At 44.0% G+C, this 26,565-nt stretch overlaps 1 protein-coding gene across 11 annotated transcripts in view; it reads left to right on the top strand.

Annotated features, from left to right (window-relative positions):
- TRERF1 (transcriptional regulating factor 1) overlaps positions 1 to 24,903 on the top strand; it is a 168,656-nt gene extending 143,753 nt beyond the window's left edge. For all 11 annotated transcript variants that reach the window (XM_030557612.1, XM_030557611.1, XM_030557609.1 and 8 more), the window contains 8 exons: positions 370 to 509; positions 825 to 928; positions 10,730 to 10,805; positions 15,704 to 15,792; positions 17,635 to 17,748; positions 18,533 to 18,733; positions 19,191 to 19,399; positions 21,137 to 24,903. In XM_030557612.1, the coding sequence (XP_030413472.1) occupies positions 370 to 509; positions 825 to 928; positions 10,730 to 10,805; positions 15,704 to 15,792; positions 17,635 to 17,748; positions 18,533 to 18,733; positions 19,191 to 19,399; positions 21,137 to 21,458 (1,255 nt within the window). In that variant the 3' untranslated portion in view covers positions 21,459 to 24,903. The remainder of the gene's footprint in view (positions 1 to 369; positions 510 to 824; positions 929 to 10,729; positions 10,806 to 15,703; positions 15,793 to 17,634; positions 17,749 to 18,532; positions 18,734 to 19,190; positions 19,400 to 21,136) is intronic.
- Positions 24,904 to 26,565: the final 1,662 nt, after the last annotated feature.

The following is a 26,565-nucleotide window of genomic DNA, read 5'->3' as shown; positions in this document are numbered from 1 at the left end:
AACTAGTAATTTTTGTGTACTATTCCTTTGGGAGTAGTGAATCTGTGAATTTTGTGAGTGTTTGGTGGAACAAGAGCTGGGCACTCCAGAGGGATGCTTGGAGGTTGGTGTGTACCTATTGCTTGCCTGCAGAGGGACAGTGGAGCCCACGGGCTTATGGGGGAGTACTTGTTCTGTTTGTGGCCTGAGTTGTCAGGGAGCTGACTCCTGGCAGGTACAGACAAGGCTCACTCATGCTAAAGGTGCTTCACAACCCTGTGTACTCCTGGGGAGCGTCTCAACTGTGTAATTATTTTTGTTTGGCATAAAATAAAAAATATTACTCTTTTCTCTGTAAATCTTACAACTGAGATCTCTATTTATTTACAGACAGATCAATATTGGATCAAGATTCCAGGCTGATATTCCTGAACTTCAAGACCGATCATCAATGGGGAGAGAGATGCACAAGGCAACTTTGGTTTGGAAACCGTGGCCAGAACTGGAAAACAAAGTCTTCCAACAAAGAGGTACTGCGTTTTGCCATTTGAATTATTTACTGCAAACACTATATTCAGTATAGAAATCTCCGCATATTTCTCTCATATACTATTTTTTTTTACGTTGAAAAGGTTATACAGATGTTGCAATATCTGATCAGTTTTAATTTGATACATTGAGAATTGTTACAGAAAAGGGCAATGAAAACATCAAGAACTGTGTGCACATTTCAGAATGAAAACTTTATACTCTATTGTGTTTGAGTTGGCTTTGCAGAATCATTGGTTTTAGGGATCTGGCTGACATGTTTCAATATTTAACAGGATCCCTTTTGTTTCTGACAGTGGAAGACCTTTTAAATATGTGCTGTTCAAGTGTGTTACCTGGTGGAGGAACTAACTCAGAATATGCATTACACTCCCTCTTTGAGTCCAAAGGGGATATTATGGTAAGACAAGAAGCTGAAGAGAAAGGTTCACTTCTCCTTTACCTTGGCAGCATGGGAAAATGAAGGTTATTTACTTATATTTACTCTGCATATTGCCATTTACAGATTTTCCACTGCCTGGTGCACCTTAAAGGTAGAACCTTATCCAAGCAGTATCTGTTAGAACTCACATGTGCTCCCTCTCCTCCCTCAGTGTCTCCGAACATTGAGGTTGACTGGGAGCACTGCACCCTCTACTGCCTCAGTTCCTGCCACCCCCAACCCAGATAAACTGCTGTAGGACTTTGAGAAAGAGGGGAAGGTGCGGGGGAAGTGTGAATATGCAGAATAGTCTTGAAGAATTCTGGTTAAGAGTAACCTTCCTTTCTTCTGCAAGTGGCTTTGCATATTCCTGTTTGTGGGTAAGTTCAGCAAGCAGTGCTGAAAACTCAGGAGGAGCGAAACAGAGTCCTAATTAAAGGACTGAAGTTCTGATGTACCAAATTTAGTATCCACTCTTGAAGCAAAATCCAAAGCATAATGTTTAGTAAAGGCATGCATGGGCACCAACTTTCTAATGTCCTGGGGGGTGCTCAACCCCCGGCTCTGCCACAGGCCCTGCAGCCACTCTACCCCTTCCTCCAAGGCCCCACCCCACCTTTTCCCACCCTTGCTCCATCCCTGCCCCACCTCTTCCCACCCCTGTTTTACCCCCTCCCCCTAGTGCGCCATGCCCTCACTCCTCCCCCTCACTCCCAAAGCCTCCTGCACGCTGTGAAACAGCTGATCGCAGGAGGCACGGGGAGGGCGGGAGAGGCACTGATCAGTGGGGCCTGCTGGCTGGTGGCAAACAGTGGGGGGAGGGAGGGGAGCTGATGGTGGGGGCTGCCAGTGGGTGCTCAGAACGCACATTTTCCCCCTGTTCCAACTAGGGTGACCAGATGTCCTGATTTTATAGGGACAGTCCCAATTTTTGGGTCTTTTTCTTATATAGGCTCCTATTACCCTCTACCCTCTGTCCCGATTTTTTACATTTGCTGTCTGGTCACCCTAGTTCCAACCCTGGAGCACCCACAGAGTTGGCACCTATGAAAGTATGGACTCACTTCCAAGAAGTAGCCATACAGATTTCTCCAAAAGGAACATGTTTAAGGCAAGCAAAAGATGCTGCCATATCCCTAGTAGAATGATATCTTAAAACAGTAGGCACAGGGACTGCTGCTAACTTGTAACATTTAATTATACATTGTTTAACCCCTCTGGAAATAGTTTTAGGAGATATTTTATCAGCCATATGGGTTTTTGCATAAGAAGCAAATAACCTAGATGACTTCCTAAAACTTTTAGTTCTGTTTAAATCATATGCTAAAAACCTTTCTGGCATCTAAAGTATATAACACAGATTCCCTTTTATTAGCAGGTGACTTTGAGCAAAATTCTGGTAAATGAATAGACGGATATGAAACTCAGATACAGTTTTTAGTAGAAATCTGAGATCAGGTCTAAGAACCACTTTGTTCTGATAAAAAATAGTAAATGGCAGATCAGCCATCAAAGGATACAATTCACTCACCCCTCTGGCTGACGCTATACCAATAATAAACACAGTTTTAATAGATAAGTAAAATAAAAAGTACTCTGCCAAAGGTTTAAAAGGCAGCTTCATGAGCATAGATAAAACCAAATTAAAATCCCATTGTGGAACTGGTTCCCTCAAAAGGGTATACTTATTAGATAACCCCTTCATAAGCCTTTAAACTGTATTGCACGCAAACAATGGTCCTTGCCCTGTCCTTTAGCAACCTATCACTTTAGCAACCAGTTGTCCAAATGTGGGTAAACAAAGATGCATAGTTTTCAGAGATGGATCACTGCTACAGAAAGGTACTTTGAAGACTCCTGGCATTGGGAGACGGCTTAATAGAAGAAACTTGTACTGAAAATGTCTTTGTGCCACTACAAAATGAAGGTGGAAAGGATGATTTTTCCAGAGAGAAATATGCATCCTGTAAACCAAGAGTTGCGAACCAATCCATAACTGAAAGCAAGGGAATTGTGGAGGCCTGGGTTAGCATTCAAAACTGATTCTTCCAAGTGAACCTGTTCCATTTTCTTAAATCTAAAATTGGATGGAAATCTCCATCTTTTTTTTCCCTGTGCCAAGAAGTACTTTGAATAAACCCTTGACCTACAGATGTTTAGATACTTCTTTGACTGCAACTGTCAGGATCAATTTTTAAATTTCTGACAGAAGAATAATCATGTGAGAAGATGTCCTGAAAAGTGAAGGATTAGGGGAGAATAGGTAACTTTTAAAATTGTATTGTATAGCCCTTTTCTATAATTACTAGGACTCTCTTTTCCAAGGTAATAGACCTCTAAATGTCTGTGAAATAGGCCAGCTTGTCTCCATACAAAGGAAGGGGGAGGCATCCTTGCCAGTTGCTCCACAACTCTTAATCCTCAGGTCAAAGCTCAGACGTTAGGTCTGGATTGGAGAACAGTCAGCTGAACAGACAGTGTCTTTGACATCTTGATGGGTTTAACCAGAAGATCCAACAAAACAGGAATAGGAGCCAGAACTGACCAAAACCCCTAATCTCCGGGATCATTTAAGCATTTTATTCTTGCTAGACAAAGGAACTGGCCTCTTAGTCTTCAGCTCTAGTGATCTCCCAAAACCCAGCAGTTAGCAGCAAGAGCTTCTATAAGCAGGAGTGCAAGCAGTCTATTTTGTGTCTCTTTAAAAAGTCTGGGTGTAAAGGTCTGGGAAATAGAACAGTCAGAAGGACAGGGGCCTTCCCCAAGGCACTTAAGGCACCTAACGGTTGTCCAGCACTGGGAAGACATCTGGGAATGAAGCACAACTCTTAAAACCTGGCTGCTGCTGTTTTTTCAGTTCCACTGTTACAAAGAACCGAACCTACAAACTCTGCTAGCTAACTATACTGTAGCTGCCTTAAACTACACTTAACACTAAAACAAACAACTATTGCAAACTGTCCAAAGGTACTGAATAGGAGAGAACCCTAAATCTGATAGACACTTCCATCTGGCACAGTGGTTGGAAAGTACTGAGACAGCAGAGGCCGCAGCGCTGCCTTGTGTAACCTCACTATGAGAACGTTTGGATACGCTATAGGAAGCAGCAGGAAGGGACTCCACAAGCTATAGCAGCCAGCGCTTGGAGAAGGTTCTACCATTAGGCTACACCAGGCGGTGCAAAACCCATAAGTGGGAATGTGCAGAGCATTCGAAGCAGAATAACAAGTTGTGCTTCGAGTGCTTGCTCATGTCAATTCCATTCTAGGTGTGTGCACACCCACGTGCATGGCCGTCGGAGGTTTTTGCCTTAGCGGTACCTGTAGGGCCGGCGGTAGTGCCCTCTAGCGGGCTGCGCCCATGCCACGGTATATTCGGAGCTGTCAGGCCACACCCTCTCAGTTCCTTCTTCGGAGTGCCTCTCTTGCTTGTCAAGAGCAAGAGGTTTTCTTCCATCGGACTTTGGGCCTTTGTTAATTGTAGTTAGTGTTACGTAGCTGTTAAGTAGCGTAGTTAGTTGTTAGCTAACGTCCCCGGTGAGACTTTGCTCCAGGCAGAGCATGCCTGAAGCTCCCAGGTTTAAGCCTGCTCTGTATGTGGCAGGCCTATGCCTGTAAGTGACCCTCACGACAGCTGCCTTAAATGTTTGGGGGAATCACACATTAAGGAGTGTTGCCAGAACTGTAAGAACTTGCGGCCTCGTACCCAGAAGAGGGACATTCGCCTCTGAGCCCTCCTGATGGAGTCCCCTCTCCACCCGGCTTCTGAGCCGTCTGCACAGGCCGCACCAAGTACTTAGGCCTCCATGCACACTGTGCTGCTCGCGCCCGGCTCCTCTTGGCACCGTTCGCCGTCACCAGTGCCGAAGAAGAAGGCAAAGAAGCACTCGCCGGGGCCAAGCAAGAACGCCCAAGGGTCATCCAGTAGAGGAACCGGACCTGTCCACCAACCTTCTCCAGAGCAGCACGAGTGGGCCTCTGCAGCTGGGGATCTTAGCCCTCTTAAAGGTCCATCACTGACTCTGGTGAGCGGAAAGGACCCACCACCCTGCCTGCACCGTCGTCATTCCAAAGCTGGGAGCAGAGAGCGCACAGATCTCCATCTGCTCCTCTGATGTCTCCGGTGCCGCAGGACCAGGCTAAGGTTTCCCAAGAGGACAAGCTAGCCATTAAGATCCCTTCGGGGGTGGGAGAGCACCACAGATTGCTGGATAAGCAATCCTGGAGCAGATTGCAACCACACCAACGGTCACCCAAACTCTCCCCCTGCATGTTGAAATGTTATTCCCCAGTAACGGGTCAATGCCCCCCATGTTATGATGCCGATCTGTGTCTAGATGTCGATCCCGGTCGCCGGCTCCATTGGACCGTTCCCTCTCATATTACAATACCATTCTCCCCAATGCCAATCTCCCCGGCACCGGGACTGCTCCCCCCTGGTATAACTACCTGGTCAGCATTCACCGGTAGCCACGACCAGCAAGCAAACCCAGTCATCGACGGCTCCTCCCTGGTCCCCAGAGTGTGGTTCCCCTGATGCGGAGGTCCAGTTCAGCCCATCGCCCTGGTCTTCATGACAAGATTGGGCACTGGAAACTGCTCTGTCATCCGCAGCACCGCAGTGGCTGCGAGGCCAGTGGTCAATGCAGTGGCCATATTGTGGGGCATGGAGCGTTCCAGTGATGATGATGCCCCCTTTGCAGCGCGCATCTGTGGCCATGTTGGAGCGGGGATTGGGGGCCCCGCTGGGCCTGGTACCAGAAGTTCACTCAAAAGTTGGGATGCATGTCCCTGTGCCCACCCCCAAACCTCCTCTCCAATGGCGACTGAGCCCCCAGCACCTCCACTGGCAGCCACAGCCTTCTCTTCTCCTCCAGACGGGTGGTCACAGGATTTTCCAGGGCCAGCCTCCCAGATGACTTTAAAGAGCACCAAGCCCTTCTCAGGCATGGTGGCTGAGAACTTGGGGCTAGAAGTGCAAGAGATGGCTGAGCAGGAGGAGACCCTGTTCAACGTCCTCTCGGCCTCTATGCCTTCCAGGTCGCCCTGCCTGTACACGATGGGGTCTTCAAGATTGCCAAGTCATTGTGGCAGACCCCATTCTCCATCCCTCTTACCTCTAAACGGGCCAAGAAAAAATATTTTGTGCCAGCCAAGGGTAGAGGAAGGTACTGCAGTAGCCAGATGCTCCCTGCAAATGGCATGGGACTCAGCAGCGAGGTGGTCACATTGGCGGTGGTTATGCGACCCAGTTCCTAGCTCCAGACAGCAGGCCTCAATTCAGGACCTCCCCTTCAACGCAGCTGGGCTCTTCTCCGATCAAACGGATGCCAGACTTCATGGGTTGAAGGACACTAAGGCTATCCTTTGCTTGTTGAGCATGCATAGCCCGCAATCAGCCAGAAAGCCATTCTGGCCTCTGTCGCCATCAAGGCCTTGGCAAGCCCAGCAGGGACCTACAAGGAGAAGGGATGCTGGGTTTAGCCATCACCACCCTTCTTTCTCTCACTTGTCAGCCCAGCTCGGACCCACAAAGAACTTGGGGAGGGCTTCGGGGAGGGAGGGGAATGAACTGTTTTGAGGGTGTGCTCAAGAGCGACGCCCCCAGTCAACCAGCCAGATTCTTCCCATCCTTTCCTCCAACCGCCTTTCCCCCTACCACTCGGCCTGGTCACGGGTTACCTCGGACCGCTGGGTCCTGGACGTAGCAGCTCAGGGCTACACCCTGCAGTTTGTGGAAACTCCTCCTTCCCACCCCCCTGCTTCCTGGTCCCTCTTCAGGGACACTTCTCACAAGCAACTCTTGGTTCAGGAGGTCAAGAAGCTCCTGTAGTTGGGGGCTGTGGAGGCAGTTCCTCGGGACATGGAAGGATTCTACTCCCGTTACTTCCTCATCCCGAAGGCCAGGGTGGGCCTCAGACCCGTCCTGGATCTGCATGGCCTCAGCAAGTCTCAAGAAGTTGAAGTTCTGCATGGTCTCCCTGGCCTCCATTATCCCCTCCCTGGATCCAGGGGACTGGTATGCCGCTCTTGACTTAAAGAATGCTTACTTCCATGTCTCCATATTCCCAGGACACAGATGGTTCCTGTGTTTTATAGTGGTGGGGCACCACCACCAGGTCACAGCACTATACTTTGGCCTGTCCTTGATTCCCAAGGTGTTCACGAAATGTATGGTGCCAGTAGCAGCTTACCTCAGATGTCAGGGTGTGTGGGGGAGGATCCAGATCTTCCCGTACCTAGACGACTGGCTCATCAAGGACAGGTCACCGGGACAGATGCGGAGAAGCCTCAATCTGGTATGCTCCACTTGCAACGACCTGGGCCTGTTAATAAACCCAGAAAAAGTCCACGTTCACGCTGGTGCAGGGCAGAGAGTTCGTCATAGCAGTTCTTGATTTCACACGAGCCAGGGCTTTCCTTCCAGAAGCATGCTTTCAGGCCATGGTGGATCTCATTGCCCACATGAGGAGACATCCAATCACCACGTCCCACACTTGTCTGCGGCTGATGGGCCATATGTCAGCATGCAAATATGTGGTCAAGTATGCCCACCTTCATCTGCGACCCCTGCAAATGTGGCTCTTCACGGTTATGTTCCCAGCAGGCACTGCCTAGACCGAGCGGTCACGGTGCCGGACCGCGTCGTCTTGTCTTTAAACTAGTGGCTAGACCCCAAGGCAGTGCTGCGGGGAGTTCCCTTTATGCCCCATCACCGTCGCTCACCGTGGTCTCGGACATGTCAGATCTGGGTTGGGGAGCCCACCTAGGTGAGCTCAGCACCCACCGGCACTGGCTGCAGCACGACTTAGCTCTTCATATTGATGTCAGGGAGCTCAAGGTGGTGCGCCCGGCCTGTCAGGTGTTTTTGCCCCACCTAAAAGGCAAGTTGGTTCAGGTCCTCACGGACAACATGATGTCTTACATCAACGGGCATGGGAGCGTCAGGTCCTCGGCCCTGCATCAAGAGGCACTGAGTCTCTGGGACCTTTGAGTGCAGAATGCCATCCACTTGCTTGGCTGCTCACTTACCTGGAACCAGGAATGTCCCGGTAGATCATCTCAGCAGGACCTTCTCCTCTCGCCGCGAGTGGTCCCTCCATCTGGAAGTGGTCGACCTGATCTTCTGATGGTGGAGGGACCTGTTTGCATCCAGGCAGAACAAGAAGTGCCACGTGTTATGCTCTCTGTATGGTGGGGACAAGGGTTCCCTGTCAGACGCCTTCCTGACCCCGTGGCCGGGAGCGCTTATGTATGCCTTTCCGCCAGTGCCGCTTATCTAAAGAGTCCTGGTAAAGGTGAAGCAAGACAGGGCGTGGCCTCACCAGCACTGGTTCAGCATGCTGCTGAGTGGTGGCTGACCTGCTGCAGTTACCTCTTGGTCTGGATCTGCTGTCCCAGAACCGCGGCCATCTGCTCCACCCGAACCTGGCATCGCTGCACCTGATGATGTGGCTGCTCCGTGGCTGAGCACGGACAAGCGGGACTGCTCCACGGCGGTCCAAAAGGTTTATGAGCAGCAGAAAGCCTTCCACCGGGACTACCTATGTGGCCAAGTCGAAGCGCTTCCCGTGTTGGACCTCGGGCAAGTGCATTCGTCCTCAGGAGGCCTCGTTGCAGGTCATCCTGGACTATTTGCTGCACTTAAGGTTGTCTTTGGTCAAGGTGCACCTGGGGCCCATTTCTGCTTTCCACCCTCTGCTTCAGGGCACATTTGTCTTTTCCCATCCCATAACAGCACGATTCCTGAAATATCTTGAGTGCCTGTACACACGTCTATGACCGAGTTCCCCCAGGGGATCCGAATCTGGTGCTCTCAAAGCTCATGGGCCCTCCCTTTGAACCCCTAGCTTCCTGCTCCCTCCTGCTCCTTTCCTGGAAGGTGTCCTTCCTGGTTGCCAATACATTGGCTCGGCAGGTGTCCGAGATCAGGGCCCTCACGTTGGAGCTTCTCTATCTGGTCTTCTTCAAGGACATGGTCCTGCTATGCCCACACCGGCTTTTCTTCCCAAAGTTGTGTCCCAGTTCCACACGGGCCAGGACATCTCTTTACCGGTCCTCTGTCTGAAGCCTCACGTATCGGATGAGAAGCGCGGGCTGCATATGCTGGACGTCAGACAAGCACTGGCCTCCTACATTGATAGAGCGCGGCCATTCCGTAAGTCAATGCAGTTGTTTGTTGCTGTCACGGACAGGATGAAGGGCTGCCCGGTGTCAGCCCAGAGAATTTCGTCTTGGATCATGGCGTGCATCCGCCAGTGCTACAAGCTGGTGAAAGTGGCCCCGCCAGCGATTGTGACAGCTCATTCCGCTAGAGTGCAGGCGTCTGCGGCTGCCTTCCTGGCCCAGGTGCCGATTCAAGTGTTCTTTTGGGCCGCCACCTGGTCGTCTGTCCATATGTTCACGTTGCAGTACATGCTGACTCAGCAGGCATGAGATGACATCGGCTTTGGCAGAGCCGTACTACAAGCTGCATGACGGTGAACTCCAAGCCCACCTCCATTGATACTGCTTGCGAGTCACCTAGAATGGAATCGACATGAGCAAGCACTTGGAGAAGAAAAACGGTTACCTGCCTTTCGTAACTGTTGTTCTTTGAGATGTGTTGCTCATGTCCATTCCATTACCCACCCTCCTGCCCCTCTGTCAGAGTCGTTGGCAAGAAGGAACTGAGAGGGCGTGAGCTGGCAGCGCCTAATATACCGCAATGTGCGCGGCATGCCAGAGGGCACTACAGCTGACCCTATGGGCACCACTAAGGCAAAAATCTCCGGCCGTGCATGTGGGTGCGCGCACACCTAGAATGGAATGGACATGAGCAGCACATCTCGAAGTACAACAGTTACGAAAGGTAGGTAACCGGGTTTTATTATTAAATGGCTTTAGGTTTTGCCACACAAAAGAACTTTTCTGATAGATTGGCAGTGATGCTGTGAACCTGCCCTGTAATCGTGCTGGGGGCTGACCACTTCCTTTCATTGTTAATAAATTAAATCTCAAGGCAGGGCCTTTCTAGAAGTTTTTGTACTCCTTGGGTGACTAATGGCACTTAGTCCTTGGATTTGTGTATTTTAATACCGTACACGGCATTCTCCTGTGCTGACATTACCCAAGGTCTCTCTTCATTTCAGTGGAAAGACCCACAGGACTCAGTCGTCTTCCATTGCCTGTGAAACCTTGTCAAATCTGTGTTTAATTGTCCAGAACTGTAGTGTGTTATTGCTTACTGTTCTTGTTTGGATAATTCACTTAGTGTTGAATGTTTGGGGGATGGTGGTATTATAGTGGTATCCAAAGGGTTGTACAAACAAATAGAAAGATAAAGTTCCTCTCCAAATAACATACCATCTAATTTAAGGGAAGATGCAACCAGTGAAGGTAACAATCAGGAGGAGGAAATAGGGAAGGGAAGGTGAGGGGAATTGTAGAACAATCACTTGGTTACATAGGCTAGTTGTGTGCACAACTGCGTTGTTCTAAGTAAAGGATATTTATTTTTGTTTCTATAAAAATAAATAATGTCCTCTTAACAGTGGCCGCACATCAGCCTGGCCATCTTTAGTTGATTAGTTAGGGATGACTTCTTGTAGGGGCGGAAGTATAAGTAGATCTTGAAGAGTAATTTGATGATAATTTTTAGTATAAGGAAGTAGAAAATAAACCCAATTGATACTGAATTCTGTTCCATATTATAATACTTGTTAAGCTTGTTCTGTGCACATTTATACACAGTAAATAACTGAGGGTTTTTTAATTCTGTTCTTCTGTGTTTGTTTTATAGGTTGCCCTTGAAATGCTGCTGTTGAGGAAGCCAGTAAGATTGAAGTGTCATCCTTTGGCAAATTACCATTATGCTGGTAGGTTTCTAAACAGCCTGTATGTATGTATGTATGTATGTATTTACATTTATAAAAGAGCACAGGGCAAGCACACATAATTTTGAATAAAATTAAAGCTACAGGCCGCCTGATTCTTTTATTCTTTCCCTTTGTTTAGAATAACGGACGTTTTTCCTCTCTTTGGCATAATTTCTGGTCAGGTTTTTGTAACCAGACAGTACTTGGCTACATTAATACTACTTTAGTTTGTTTCATGTGAAGGAAAAAAAGATGATGAAATAAACTGTTAATTTGGTATATTAATCTATAAAGTATGCTGGTGTATAAAATAAAGATTCTAAATAAAGAGTTGATGCTACAGAAACATCTGGTAGCACCTCAAATTATCATCTCCTATAACTAAAAGGGAAAATTCTTAATAATGGAGAGATGAATCTTTAGATTGTATGAATATTCTTCATTGTTTGGGGGGGGGGCGGGGGGGGGTTGGTACATCATTGTTCTTAATAGATATTTGTAACAATTTAGGCTAATTTCTGCCATTAATTCAGATCCAAAACTGATTGAAATGCTTGGCGTTCTTGTTAAAAGATCTAGCTTGGGGCTGGTCCCTTAGCTTCTTTATACCAGAGTGTCGTTGTACAATTTTACCTTCCTCCTATGGATGTTGTGATGCTTAAATATTTGTAAGGACGTTTATGGTCATTTCATGAAAAGTGCAAAGTTCAGCTTAGAGTATAACTCTTGCAAGTGTTTTCGCAGTTACTGAATGCAGAATCCTTCTTTGCATAGATCTAGCCTAAAACAAACAGATTTAGCTCTTCTACTTAACAAACATAATGGGAGTCTCCTCTTGTTCATAGTTTGAAAATAGTTTGTGATACATATACCTGGCCAGCTATTTAGATGTATGTGCTGTTACTAAAGATTACATGATAAAAAAGATAGGTGAGCGCAGGTCTCTTCTCACACCACATTCTGTGTCTAAGCCAACCCAGGTTCTATAGTAAGATTTCTTGTCTGAGCCTAGCCATTGTCTCCAGCTTGCACTCAAAAGGGAACAATCCAAGAATCTCCTTATGCTTGGATAATCAAAATGTACAAAGCCAAATTCTGGCTTCCAGTCAAAGCCCGTTGTGCTACCTAGGAAGTGCAGATGAGCCCAATTTTGGCTGTGGCAACCCAGGGGAGAGCTCTCCGCTAGTATAACGTTTGCAGCCTGGCACATGTGCTAGCTGCCATCCCAAAATAGGGGCCTGAAGAGTTATATTATAGTATGGTGATCCTCTACTGGTGTAACTTGGAGCAATCCCTAGGAAAGACTCATACTGTCCCAGTTTATCAGGCAGCTCTGTGATTGCCATGCCACTCCCCTTGGCCAAATGGAGCTTAGATGCAGGGGGAAGTCTGGTCCACAGTTTCTGTCCTTTTAAGGATAAATTAACAACTTGAAATTTAATATGAAAGTATATGTGAAGTCTTAACAAGATTAGGTACTAAAATGACACTGTGCCTGCATGTGGGTGCTGTTTGGATGGAAGGGATGGCAGGTGCTTTTCCTAAGCAGTTCCTTTGAGTGGAAGATTCTCTCTCCCACCAAGAGAAAGCCAGTTGTCATTCCCACAGAAGACTGAAGAGAGAAAACTGTTACTTGGTTACTGCCAGTGATGTCTGCAGCCCTGGCCTCTGATCACCTAATATTGTTCAGATCTGTAATTAGCTGATAAGAGTGAAATAAAGATCAGAACCTATAAGAGAGATTTTGGCAAGTGGTTAAAGGCTGGAAAATGTTAGATTTTAAGAATTCATCTTCATTTAAACAAATTTCTATCATTTTCTGCAAGTGGTTCACAATAACAAAGGCAACACAAGAGGAGGCTCTTGTTTTCTTCACATTCCTCACAAGATAGAATTCCAGTTAAATGCTAATACCTGTCAACTAGCAGTACCGCTGTGGGCATCAGAGTACACTATTGTTTGCCAGGTGGAGTGAAGGGATCAGAATTTCTCAAGGAGACCAAGAAACCTGAACATTAGAGTCAGTACATTACATGATGAATTATAATCTCTCCAATCCAAGTTTAAATCCCATTAAAATACAAAAAGCCAAAGTACAGAACTGCTCTCTGAAGATTTTCAATGCAATATACAGTTGTGTCTGATATTGACAATACCTTTCTGTCTATTTACAGGGTTTACATGGTAGTTTTGTTGGTGATTATTGGTCAGTCAGTTGCTCTAGGCATATGGGATTTGTTATTGCAGGAAAACAGTCTAACTGCAAGAATTAGTTGAATTCAAACTTTATACATTTAGTGGCATTTGGATTAATAATTTGTATGTTTTGGTTCGTCCCCCCCAAAATATAAATTTGATTTATCACGGCTGCTTGATGCATATGTTTACATTAAAGCAGAGCTAGATCAAAACAGAACACAATTCTGACTCATGAGAATGTGAACAATTCCCCAAATATGAGAGATTCATAATCCCCCTTAAAATACATTTCAGGCAAAAGAATGAGTGAATAAGTGGACTTTGAACTGTGCTTCGAAAGTCAGCACACTCAGACATCGTCAGGCTAATGAGGGAAGGAAATATGAAATTTTAGGGCTCCTCACCCATCCACCAAGAATGGTGGACATTCTAAACAGAGGACTATTAGCAATAACACTCCAGTTTGTTTATTTTAGAGACATTTGTCAGATTGTGACCTTCAGAAAGAGGTGGTCTCTAAAATAGCCCAGATTCAAAACAAAAGCTCTGTTATGGTCCTTTGAGCTGCACCAGGATTTTGTTTATTGGGCATTGGAACTTCTCAACTCTGCAGTGCTCTCACTTTAGGAATGCATAAGAGAGACAGACCAAATGAAACGGCAGTGTGCTCCTGTGAGAATCTGTAAACATCCAATACACAGGGCACTTTTTTGTATGTAGGCCATATACCATGTTATGTGTTCTTCATGCTACGCATATAGTGGGCCTGAACTGGCCCACTGAAATGATGGACTCAGAACCAGTGCTTCCTTCTCTCCCGCCTCCTCTCCCGCCGCCTCCCCCCATTTTGCAGAAGAGATTCACTGTCTGTCTGTCAGTGCAGTAACAGTCTCCGTATGGCAAATACAATGGAATATAGGATGAATTGCTGAAATATAAAGACCTGCTTTAAAAACTGATCCGTATTCCAAGGTCTCAGTTCTATCTTACTGCATTGCAGATCCCCTATACGCACTCTGTGTTTCCCACAGCCAGCAAGTACAAAGTCAGTTTCCCAGCAACCAGAGTTAAAAACAGCTTTTCTCCTGTTACTTTTTCTACAGAGGTTTTGTCCTAGTTAATTAGGCTGCTTTAATTAATCCTAATATTCATATTGGGGCCCCTGCTGATAACACCACAACTTCCAGGAAACAATACAAAGCCTGAATCCCCTTAGGTGTACAGTAAATTAACCCTTCGTTCATTGTAATAATTCATAAGAAAAGAAGAGACAAATGAAGGAGTTTGCTGAAGCTTATGCTTCAGCATCTTTTTTTAAAAAGCATTAAAGATGTACAATTGTGAGAAAAAGCGATAGTTTGAGTGATAACTCACAGCAGTTTTCATACCAAGATCTTAAAAGATCAATAAAAAATAACTAACCTTCACTACATTCCACTGAGATAAGTATTGTTCCCATTTTAACAGATTAATAAAGTGAGGCACAGAAGGGTGGAATAGTAAATTTGCACAAGACCACCTCAGGTGAACAAGCAGAGAGACTAGAGTGATGAGCTGCTCAAGGGCAGAATTAGGTGTATATGAAGGCTATGCAAATAGGGGAAAATACTAAGTAGTAGAGATCCAGAATTGGAAAAATGGCTGCATACAAAGCAATGAGTCAGAAGACAATCCTGAGGGGATAACAGAACAATGAATGAAACTCACCCTGTGAGGTCAGTCTCATTGTACAAGAGCCATACAAAAAGATTTCATATAAATGTAGATAGAAATTGCTAATATTGCGTTCTCCCTGATATGAGAAATTCCTTCAGAGAACAAGAGGATAAATATCACCGAAGAGAAGCGAAACACTGTCTAGTCGTCGCAGCAGAAGATATTGGGAAGATAGGTGTCCTAGGTCTACTCTTTTCAGTTAATAAAATGGAGGCACCATTTTTCAATGTCAAAGGGGAAGTGCAGGAGCAAATTGACAAGTATAGGATGAAATTGAAAAGCAATAAAAACTGAAAGTTGATAAAAGGATATACATTTTTATACAAGGCATAATTAGCCCATGGAGCTCAGTGCCACAGGATAGGGGAGAGAATTTAGTAGAACTCAGAAAAGGGTGAGGCATATATCCGTATATAGATAATGAGAACATCCACAACATTGGACATGGGAATATTATCCTACAACTGTCCACTGTAAGGTTTCTTGCACCTTCCTCTGAAACATTTAGTGCTGTCCACTTGCAGAGAGAATACTGATCTGATCCAGGAGAGCAGCTCCCGTTTGACTAATACCCACTAAGGATTTCAGCGAGAGCACTAACTCGCTTTAAATGGTCCACTCTAGATTTCAGCACTGATATTCAGAGATGAAAATTTATTTTTTCCTGGGCAATCAATCTAGCAAAGTAAATACATAATAATAATACTTGGCACCTTCCATCCCAGCATTTCAAAGCACTTTGCAGTCTCTGCCCGACTCCTATGAAGTAGTTAAGTACCATCCCCATTTTGGAGATGGAAGGGACTGAATCACAGAGAAACAACTTGTCCAGGATCTCTAAATGAATTTGTTTCATGGCAGGGATTACAAGCAAACAGTCCCAACTCCCAGTCCCCTGCCCTAACAGACAGACTATCATATGAACAAAGATGGAGGCTGGCAGTTAGAGGACAAGTTGTTTATAATTATTTCATTTGTTTTAGGATCTGACACGTGGACACCTCTAGAAAGAAGGATGTTTAACAAAGCATTATCCACTTACAGCAAAGATTTTATTTTTGTACAGAAAATGGTAAGGCGGCTTCTCTTTTGGGGGTTGCAATTTATAATCTTTTGCTCTTTATTTGCCACATTCAGTTTGAATCTGTCTTCCTGCTCTTCACCCCTTGGTGATAGACTGACTCACTGCAATCATAGAGCTAGTGGTAGTTAGAGATTACATAATGAATGAAAAATTCAGTTCTGTGTGTGTGTGTGTGTGTGCGTATTTATACATGTATGTGCACCAATAGAACGTTAGAAATTTAGTTACTTTTTAAAGTAATAATAAACTAGTGTGTGCATGCTCAGTCTGTTTTTAAAACCCAGATCTGTCAGTTTGACTCTCAGAAGCCTGAATAGAACAGCACAAGACAAAAATAAATGGTGGAAACTGGTTGACACCCTATGCACCTGAGGGTGTGGGAGGAGAAAGAAAGACAACTCAGGCATAACTAAAAGGATTTTCATTGGGCCATCAAAAAATACCTTTCCAGCCTAGTCAAATTTTAGTCCATTGGAAGCTCGACTGGATCTGACAGGGCTGATACTTCAAGGTGTTGAGAGCTCTTGGCACCTTAGATTGGACCTGTGATTCTGTGTCAGCCGATTATCCAAGTTTCATGTGACACTGAGCTAGTGTCTCTTGGTATAGTAGCTTTCTAGGATCAGATCATGAAATTATGGCACCAGGTCACAGTGGTGATGAAACGCAACACTTAGTATCAGAGAGATAATAAAGGCAGTATGTTCTAGGACACGTTTTTGGTATTCTACCCCCAAAGAAGGAAAGATGGGAAGCTGGCATCTCTCTGGGGGCAGAGCTGAGGTATCTCAATTGTCATTATCCATGCTCAAAATGTTTGGGTTTGTGTAAGTTAAACTTTAATTCTCAGTTTCATGGCTTTCTAATGGTTGTTTTGTTTACAGGGAGTGGGGTGTTACACCACCACAATATTCTTCTGAGGATTTTTACCCATCAGTTACTGCTTGTGTACCATCAGTCAACATTGATAGAGCCATGCGCGGATAGAAAAATGTGTATCCACATCTGATCCCCCAAAATTGTCTACCCCCACCCTCTTTTCTTCCACAGACCCCTCCTCCCCAGGTCAGCATGGAGGCCAGCTGGGCAGCCCTGGGGAGCCACAGCACACCTTCCACCTGCCCCCCGAGGGGGAGCTTAGAGCATCCCCAATTTGTGTCCCCACCCCTCCCAGGCACCAACCCAGCTCCAGGGGGGGCACGGGGTGCATGTGCCTTGGAGCCTCAGCAAGAGCTGGCCAGGCAGCTGTGAGCAACCACCGCGCGGACCCTCCACCCACCCTGGGTGGGGACTCCTCGGGGGCAGGGCCATGGACTGGGGGGCTGCTCAGGCTCCCTGTCCAGGGCAAGTGGAGGGTCCACCGCAGCTCCCCACAGCTGCCCGCCTGGCTCTTATGGCCGGGCTGCAGCTCTGAGCCCCGGCTGGAGCCAGGTTGGGGAGAGCCATGCAGGCAGCTGTGAGCCTAGGTCCCTCCACCTGCTCTGGTGAGTCTGTGCTACAGCTCCACAGCCCTGCGCAGATACAAAATTTGTATCTGCATCCGAGCTGCTCTCCGCAAAAATGGTCCATGGATATAAAGCAGATACCCACGGATTTGCAGGGCTCTAAACACCGTAGTGGAGTTTTTGTCTGAGAATATCTTATAGGAGTGTTCACAAAGCAACCACATTGAAACTCAGATTTGTAGTTTATCTTGGACTGCAGAAATGAAAAAAGACTGGGCTGTCAGAAATTGTTGTTCTTTTTATTTTTGTTTTTCATAGGTGAAAACAAAACAGCTGTTTTAACATTTTGTTATTGGAATATTTGTATTATTGCTTCACACTATAGGTTAAGTCTAAGACAGTTGCACAGTGTGTGGAATACTACTATACTTGGAAGAAAATCATGCGTCTGGGACGGAAACACAGAACACGTCTAGCAGAAATAAGAGATGAATGCCTGGTGAGCTTTAAAAAATAAACATAAAACTGTAACACTTGTTTTAAAAAAAAAAATCCTGTGAATTGTGCAGGGCGTGTAGTGCAGTTTCATTTGTCTTTCTAATGGTGAAAACTGAAATGTATTAATGGTACAAGCACTTCTACCACTGTATATCAAATTCTGGTCTAGAAACATGTATGTCCTATGTATATTTCTGCAGCTGGTAGCACTGTAACAGAAAAATATATGCACACTTTCCTAGATGCATGCATATGTGTATGTGAATATGTATAGAATTGCTACTGTAATTTTCAGTGTATGAAAAGTTGGATAGTTACTCCTATAGACTATTGGCCTATGTCTTTGGAAAGGTAATTTACTACACTGGCAAGAAAGTCTTAGTCTGCATGTGAGTTCAATGCCACTATTATTTGAGCATTCTTAAAATAGACACTTGTTTTAGCAGGTAATTTTGCTAGTGTGTGTGTGTGTGTGCATGTTATATATTGCCACCCAGATCAATATGAAGCATTGCATGCTGCGATATGTAGACACCACAGCTTTATAATAAAGGCAAGAGCAGTTTTGTGTCATATTGTAGAACTCCTTGCAGCTATGGATACATGATCATTTTGTTATGAATAAGACATGGGAAGTCCTCCATTGTGGGACAAATAAAAATGTTACAGCAAAAACCTTGAAGGAAGAGACTGATGCTGTGTTTCAGAACTGTCGCTAGTTTTATGCCTTTCCTTTATTCTTTTATGAAATTTTTAGTCTTCCTTAAATTTAATTTTAATTTCAGACAAGTGGGGAAGAGGAAGATTTAGAGGATGAGGAGGAGATGGAAGAAGAAAGAAAATCTGTAAAAGAAGAGGAAAGTGAAATGCAGAAATCTCCTGAACCACCACCTATAGCTCTTGGTGCACCTGTAGACCTGCCACCCCTTCAAAGTCTCACATTTTCTGCAGCCTCTTTTATCTGTGAAATGCCAAACTGTGGTGCTGTAAGTGTGTTTGATATCTTTAAAGCATATGGGGGGCAGTATTGTGGTGGACTCAAGAGACTAGGGTTCTGCTTTTGGCCTTGCCACTGGTCTGCTGGGCAAGTCGTTTCACCTCTCTGTATCTTAGATTTCCCATCTATAAAAGAGGGATAAAATACTTAACCCCTTTAAGTATTTTGAGATGTATGGATGAAAAGCTCCAGATAAGATCTAGGTATTTTTGTATATTCAAAGGATAATATAATGAAATAACTGGGAATGCCACTCATTATTGTACATTTCTGTTTCCATAATGAGTAGATCTTTAACTTCAACTAGGTATAACTGAGAACAGAATTGGCTTAATGTGGTGTTTGTACTATTAACCAGTGCAGTTGTTTATATATCAATATAATGTAAATTAAATGTATTTCTCTTTCTGAGTTGCTGGTCTAATGGAGTTTGGTTTTTTTCTTAGGTATTCAGCTCCAGACAAGCACTAAATGGCCATGCTCGCATACATGGTGGTACAAACCAGGTGACAAAACCACGATGCACCATTCCAGGTACAAAGCAAAAATCTGGCACGCAGAGTGGATACTGCTCAGTCAAGAGTTCCCCTGCTCACAGCACAACAAGTGGCGAGACGGACCCAACAACAGTTTTTCCTTGTAAAGAGTGTGGCAAGTAAGGGAATATATCTGTCTGTAATAGTACAGAAAGTTTGTCTGCTCATGTTCCAAAGAAATAGAACTTCAACAAGTTTCTAGTAATGATTTATTTTCCCATGGTTTCTTCAAAGGAGTATTAGTTTCCTTTGACATATTGTGAAGTTTTCCTTTCCCCATCCACCAAAAAAAACCCAACAAAAAACAGCCATTGAAATGTGCCCACAAGCCACCTACCCTAATCTGTTTTGAGAAACTGCTTTGGATATCATTTGAGAGCTTTGGATAGTTTGCCTACTGCATTCAGTCTCTTTTTCAATTTCCTGGTAGTCCCTATGCAAGAGTTATGCTTCCTGGTTCCAGCAGAGGGAGGCAGATAACCCTAGCATTTTTGTTGATGTTATCGAAGTCTCATTTGGGTTCTGTTTCCAGGAGGCGTAAAACACTCAGTTGGCTCAACTGATACAGTTTCCGTTCAGCTGATGTGGTATTCTGGACATCTGAAGTGTTGGAAATGTAATACATAAAATTAATACAGCCACATCAAGTGACTTGGCTACGTCTGTATCTGCCCACAAGGGTTGAAGTCTTAAAAGCCACTTTCATGAAAATGTCACATAAAGCAGACATTTTGAGTGCAGATACTGATCAAATCTTGAAAAGTTTTCAAAATTGCAAAGTCTGATACTATTCCAGGATAAACCATCTGAGCAGTTTAATAGTGTCAAGGTCTCTACTCTAAGTAGCTGAGTTTTGAAATGTTAGGACAGGGGTCGGCAGCCTTTCAGAAGTGCTGTGCCGAGTCTTCGTTTATTCACTCTAACTTAAGGTTTCGTGTGCCAGTAATACATTTTACCTTTTTTAGAAGGTCTCTTTCCATAAGTCTATAATATATAACTAAACTATTGTTGTATGTAAAGTAAATAAGGTTTTAAAAATGTTTAAGAAGTTTCATTTAAATTTAAGTTAAAATACAGAGTCCCCCAGACCAGTGGCCAGGACCTGGGCAGTGTGAGTGCCACTGAAAATCAGCTCGCGTGCCACCTTCGGCACCCCTGTTTTAGGATTTCAGTTCTGTATTCTGTGGCCAATCTTCACAGAACTCTTCACTTCAGCAAAAGTCAACCATGATTTTGGGAAGCCTGACGGATGACTGTTATGTATTTGGAGTTGGCAGTGCTGCAGTAGATGGATGTGATATCCGAGGAAGGGGTAGCTAAAAAGCATAAATTAACCTTTCCAAAAGAGGGAGGAAGGATGCTCCAGCGGTTAGGGCACTAACCGGGGACTCCCAAAACTTGGATTCAGTTTCCTATTCCACCACTGACTTCGTGTGTGACTGTGAGCAAATCACTTAGGGTGGGATTCACAAAAGTATATAGGTACCTAAATACTTTGTGAATCCCACCTTTAGTCTCTTTCTGCCTCAAGTTTTCACATCTGTTAAATGGGGATATTAGCACATTCTTACCTGATAGGGGTGTTTGGAGGATAAGTGTATTGACAGTTGTGAGGCACTCAGATACAGCAGCAATTGGATTCATATAAATGTTTAAATGAAGAGAGCATACAGTTGTCTGTATTATTATTAGATTGCAGAAACCTGATAATTGCTCCCTGAAATCCTCCAAGTTGTACATAGATTTCTCTTCTCCATCATCTCTTTCAAGGCAAGAAAGCAAAGCACATCAGTGTGTTTTTGAATAGAGACAATAGGATGTCATCTGAAATGTTCTTTCTTCTCTTGAAATTTTAGGGTGTTTTTCAAAATCAAAAGTCGCAATGCTCATATGAAGACCCACAGACAACAGGAAGAACAGCAGAGGCAGAAGGCTCAGAAAGCTGCTGTTGCAGCAGAAATGGCAGCTGCTATTGCAAGAACTACTGGGCCAGTTGGACATGATGTGATCCCTCTGGATCACTTGAGTTTGATTAAACATGTTGAGCATGTAGACGACCTTGAAGATGATGTTGTTCAGGAGTTAGGAGATGTAATGGAAGAGACTGAAGTCATGAATGCTGACCTCTTGTTGGATGATGAAGATGCAGATTTACTTCAGGATGATGCTGAGTTGTAAATGTAGAGTTGTCACAGGCAGACAGCTACTGAAAACATCCTGAATGTATCAGTCAGGAAACCCGGATAACCTGTTTATTTCCCATTGATTTTAAACTACCTGTTTAAAAATGGTAATTCTTTTATCCAGGTCTAGGGAAAAGATATGCTTCCCACCCATTTTTTAATCAGTTTGTTTGTTGGGGAAAAATAAATAATTGGCACAAATATTCTTATAAGGTGTTTTATCTGGGTTCTGCTTCACTGAGATTATTCAAAACCACAAATATAACAGAGAAATTCATGTTTCTGTTTCCATTTCCTTCCAGCCTTTTTATGGGAGGAACTTGAATCTTCAACTCTTCAGAATGTTCTGATTCTCAGTTCAGTATAACCTGGACTGTTTCATTTTACACATCTCATTTTGGTCCTATTGTTGTGCATTTCTGACTGGATTAATTGCCTGCAATGGATCTTGCAGTGTTTTTCCGATAGTACTCCATATTTGTTGGAGATGCTGACTTGATGTGTTCTTCCTTTTGCATTCTTCTTGTATCTGTAACAAAAAGAAATCTGACTAAATATGAAATAATTACAGGAGTGACTACCATGCATTCCCCCGAACACTGCTCAACCTGTACCTGTTAGTCTGCTTGCAAAAGATATTGTTCATACTGTACATTTTAGAGCTTCCATTTTAATAGGATTCAAAAGAGAGAGATCCGCTGATTTCTGAATGACCCAGTGTGAGAATTGAAGATGATTCTATAGCGGTTCACTTCAGTTAAAGTGTGGCAAAAACTCACATCCTCTAATTGGAACACTGGATTAGGAGCCCTACCTTTGTAATTGGACAGAACTGGAGATACCTTCTATTGTAACAATAAATCACGCTTTTCAATAGCCATCCCAGAGGTTTTAGAGATTTTGTACAATTGAGCAGTGCAGGAGCATGTTCTGGAAGACAGCAAATGTCCAGAGACATTCTTTCCCCACAGACAGAAGGAGGGAGGGATGTTGTTGGTATATCTTCTCTCTTTCAAAAGAATATTTCTGAAAATTTAAACAGATACCTTTTTTATTCTTCCTGTCCTGAAATATTCCTGTGCTATTTTTGAGTAATCACTTGTCTTTACATCAAACTCAGATTTGTATGTATTCAGTGTGACATTTATCCAGCAAAGGTAGGAAAAATGCTTACATTAACTCCTCCCCGCCCTTCCCGTTTTTTTTTTCCCTTTGGCCAAGATCTGCACACGAGATCTCTCTAACTTTATCTGTATTAACCTTGGTTTGGCACATTCTCCACAGATACACAGTACTGGATTCATAGAGTTGCACCTAAACCACATGCAGGATTAGACAGTGCTTGGGTGCACGACCTTTCATTACTAAGTGGCAGTTTGTGAGCTCTTCTTGAAATAAAATGCTGTAAATGTTTTAAAGGCTTCACTGATAACACCGATGCTCTCCTGAATCCTGTGTAGGAGAACAATACTGCAAATTTTAAAACACATTTGTATGTAAATCATTTCAGATCTTCTCCATTATTTTTTACAATAAGAATATTTCATTCATTTGGCACAATATCTGACATGTGGAGTCACAAAATGTTGTCTTAACCAGAGCCAAGCAAGATGTTGGGCCTGGTTCTCCATAGTCTTCCCTTTGTATACTTACACCTGTACAAAATGAATACAAACTGGCGGTAGAATACTATCAAATAGTGTTTCTTCACTCACCATAGGCAGATGTAAATGACCATCAAGATGCAAAGGCAGTGAGAATCAAGACCGCTGTCTACACAAGATTATTACTTGAGTACAGAGACTATTTTTGTGTTAAAGTCAAACATACAAGGCCAAATCCTCAAGTTCTTACTCAGAGTCAAATGCTCTGCTAATCAAGAAAGACCCTTATAGGTAAGTTGAAACCACTCATCATTTTAAAGTTGCAAGTTTCCTGTGAATTCTTTTGTTGGTGGGTGGAGTTTCCTCCCCCCCTTTCCGTGGAACAACAGATGGTTCCACCCACTATGCCTGTGAATCTCAGGAGATCTGACAGAAGGCCTGTGTCCCTACACTTACAGTTGGCTCTCTGCCATGCCCTGGAGCATGACTCCCATGCTCTGGGCAGTCCACAGAAGTTGAGACTCTTGTGAGTGGAGTCTACAGTCATTTAAGTATTTGCAGGTTCGGGGCCTTTGTATACAGTAACTTGCATTGGAGTCTGTGGGCTTAAGGTGGAAAGACCTGACTAGCGCCCATCCACTCTCCTCCCCTTTCCTCCCCTCCAGATTTATGGAGCTTTAAACCCTAAGGGCTCCTCTGTGAAGGGACTTCCTCAGTAGAGTTGAAGAGAAAGTGGAAGCATGCTGTGGAAGTGGCACTCCTCATAGGTTGGTAGGAAGGAGTCTGCATATAGAGAGTCTTGAAGGGACAATCCTGCCAAACTCGGGCAAAACTTTCATTGCAGTCAATGGGAGTTTTGCCTGAAGAACTGAGTAAAAATATTGTAGAAATTTTTGGATTTGACCCCCACAGAAGTAATTTTTTAAAAAAAGAACCTGGGTTCCTTCTAACTAAAGATTAGCCAGATGCCTGTGTTAAATACACATAACTTTTCCCTAGATCTTCAGGATGAGACAGGCAAACTTTTAATTTTACACCCATGATAAAAATTAGTTGAAAATAACCAAAGAGATTGCCTATAAAGAAAGAATGCAGATTCCTGAAATAGTATTAAATAAGTTAGGCCTCAAACACTGACTCCATATTCTTAAAATGTTGCACAGTCTGTTATACAGATTCTGTTCTGCCTAGATGTATCTAAATGTGGCTTCGTTTTATTTCAGAAAAGTTGTTTTCTTGCTAATAGTTACTGATGCAAAACTATGTATTATGGGATGGTTTCACTATTGGATTTAGTCCTTTGGTAAAGTCTGTACATAGAAAATCAATATATTTTATGAAAAAAATCATCTTATTTTCAAATATATTTAACTGATATATTTTATTAGAAGGTTGTAAATATTTTAGGAGCTCTAGTGTATATATATATACTTTTGGGTGGAAAAGCAATGGAAATAAAAACTACATATTTAATGTAGTTTGTGATCTCTTCCAGATATAGCTTCATATTATTAGCATCTGACTTGCATGCAATTTAACTTCAGGATGTAACTTATTCAGATTTGCACTAGGACGGCTTAATTTCACAACTTTATATTTGTTTTGTTTTTTTGATGGTTTTTGTTTGGATTCCATATACTTGGTACATATCAAAAAGCACTATGTATAGAATATTCAGTACTATTTCTTTTGTAACAAATAATTGTTGTATTTGTAAATCAAAGGGTTTTATGTAACAGTTTTGCCAAAAAGAGGACAGTATTTTCTAGTGAATTTTATACTTTTGATAAAATGTAGTTTGTTGGGTTTTTCTACCGTGATGAAAATTTCTTTTAAATAAATTAATCTGTTAAAAAATTAGGGGGTTGACAACAAAGTTATATATAAAAAATAATATACACATAGTTTACTTTATAGATGCTTTTTAAAAGAGCATTCCTTAATTCTGCTATATGGTGCTGGTAAGGCCTCAGCTGGAGTACTGTGTCCACTTCTGGGTCCCATGCTTTAGGAAAGATGTGGACAAATGGGAGAGAGTCCAGAGGAGAGTAACCAAAAAAAAAAGATAGGTCAGGTTTTCTAAAACTTTTATGAGGAAAGGTTACAAAAACTGCGCATGTTTAGTCTTGAGAAAAGAAGACTATGGGAGGGAGAGTGACCTGAGAAATCTTTAAAAATATTAAGGGCTGTTTATAAAGAGGACTGTGATCAATTGTTCTCCATGTCCACTGAAGGTAGGACAGAAAGTCCTGCAGCAAAAGAGATTTAGGTTAGATACAAGGGTAGTTAAGCTCTGGAAATGTGGAATCTCCCTATGGGAGTTTTGGTTTTTTTTTTTAACATGTTGGTAAGTACCTGTCAGGGATGGGCTAGGTTTACTCAGTCCTTCCACAGTGTAGATAGCTGGAGAAAGTTGTAGGGCTGTAAAGCACCAGTGTAGCCAAGGCCTTAGGTGTGTCAGTTTCAAAAGCATTTCACAGAGTTCTAATACAGCTGTAAACGATTTAGGCAAATGTAGCTGCTTTCACTTTTGATTTGATTGCCTTAGTTTGTAGTTAATCACATGCTGGAGCTTGGGTATGTACAGATAGGATCTATGAGTACTGCTGACTGTTGCAAAGTATGTCATTATCCCTACATAGCAAGAGTGAGGCTGGCCGACAGCACTGTTATGCAAGGCACTACAACCCTGACCAGCGCTGGCCTAAAGCGATTATAATCGAGGCTATGAAAGACCCTAAGTGTGCTGTTCACCTGCTATGTCTACATCTACAATTTTGCAGCGCTGGTTGTTATAGCTGTATTAGTACAGCTGTATAGGGCCAGCGCTGCAGTGGCCACACTTACAGCAACCAGCGCTGCAAGTGGTGTTAGATGTGGCCACGCTGCAGCGCTGTTGGGCGGCTTCAAGGGGGGTTCGGGGAATGCGAGAGCAAACCGGGGAAGGAGACCTGCTTCCCCGCGGTTTGCTCTCGCGTTCCCCGAACCCCCGAGGAAGCAGGTCTCCTTCCCCGCGGTTTGCTCTCGCGTTCCCCGAACCCCCCTGCAAACCGCGGGGAAGGAGACCCGCTTGGGGGGGGATTCGGAGAACACCGGAGCAAACCGTGGGGAAGGAGACCTGCTTGATTACCGGAGAGGCTTCCTCAGGTATGCTGGGATACCTGCTTATTCCACGGAGGTCAAGAAAAGCGCTGGTAAGTGTCTACACTTGGTTACCAGCGCTGGATCCTCTACACCCGAGACAAAACGGGAGTACGGCCAGCGCTGCAAACAGGGAGTTGCAGCGCTGGTAATGCCCTGCAGATGTGTACACCTCCTAAGTTGCAGCGCTGCAACTTTGTGATGTAGACAAGCCCTTAGCTGGGGAAAGCACAGGATAAAGAAGAGCCAGGACAGACAAAATATGTTTATGGGATCAGGGTAGGTGAGAAGCTTTTGAGCCGCACTCAGCGTGTCTGGCTCAAGACAATGTGGAGCCGATTGTTTAGCATCCTCAAT

This window comes from Gopherus evgoodei, chromosome 3 (assembly GCF_007399415.2).
Source record: "Gopherus evgoodei ecotype Sinaloan lineage chromosome 3, rGopEvg1_v1.p, whole genome shotgun sequence".
Classification (NCBI taxonomy): domain Eukaryota; kingdom Metazoa; phylum Chordata; order Testudines; family Testudinidae; genus Gopherus; species Gopherus evgoodei.
Note: the sequence above shows the minus strand (reverse complement) of the source record. Positions and strands in the feature narration are given on the sequence as shown.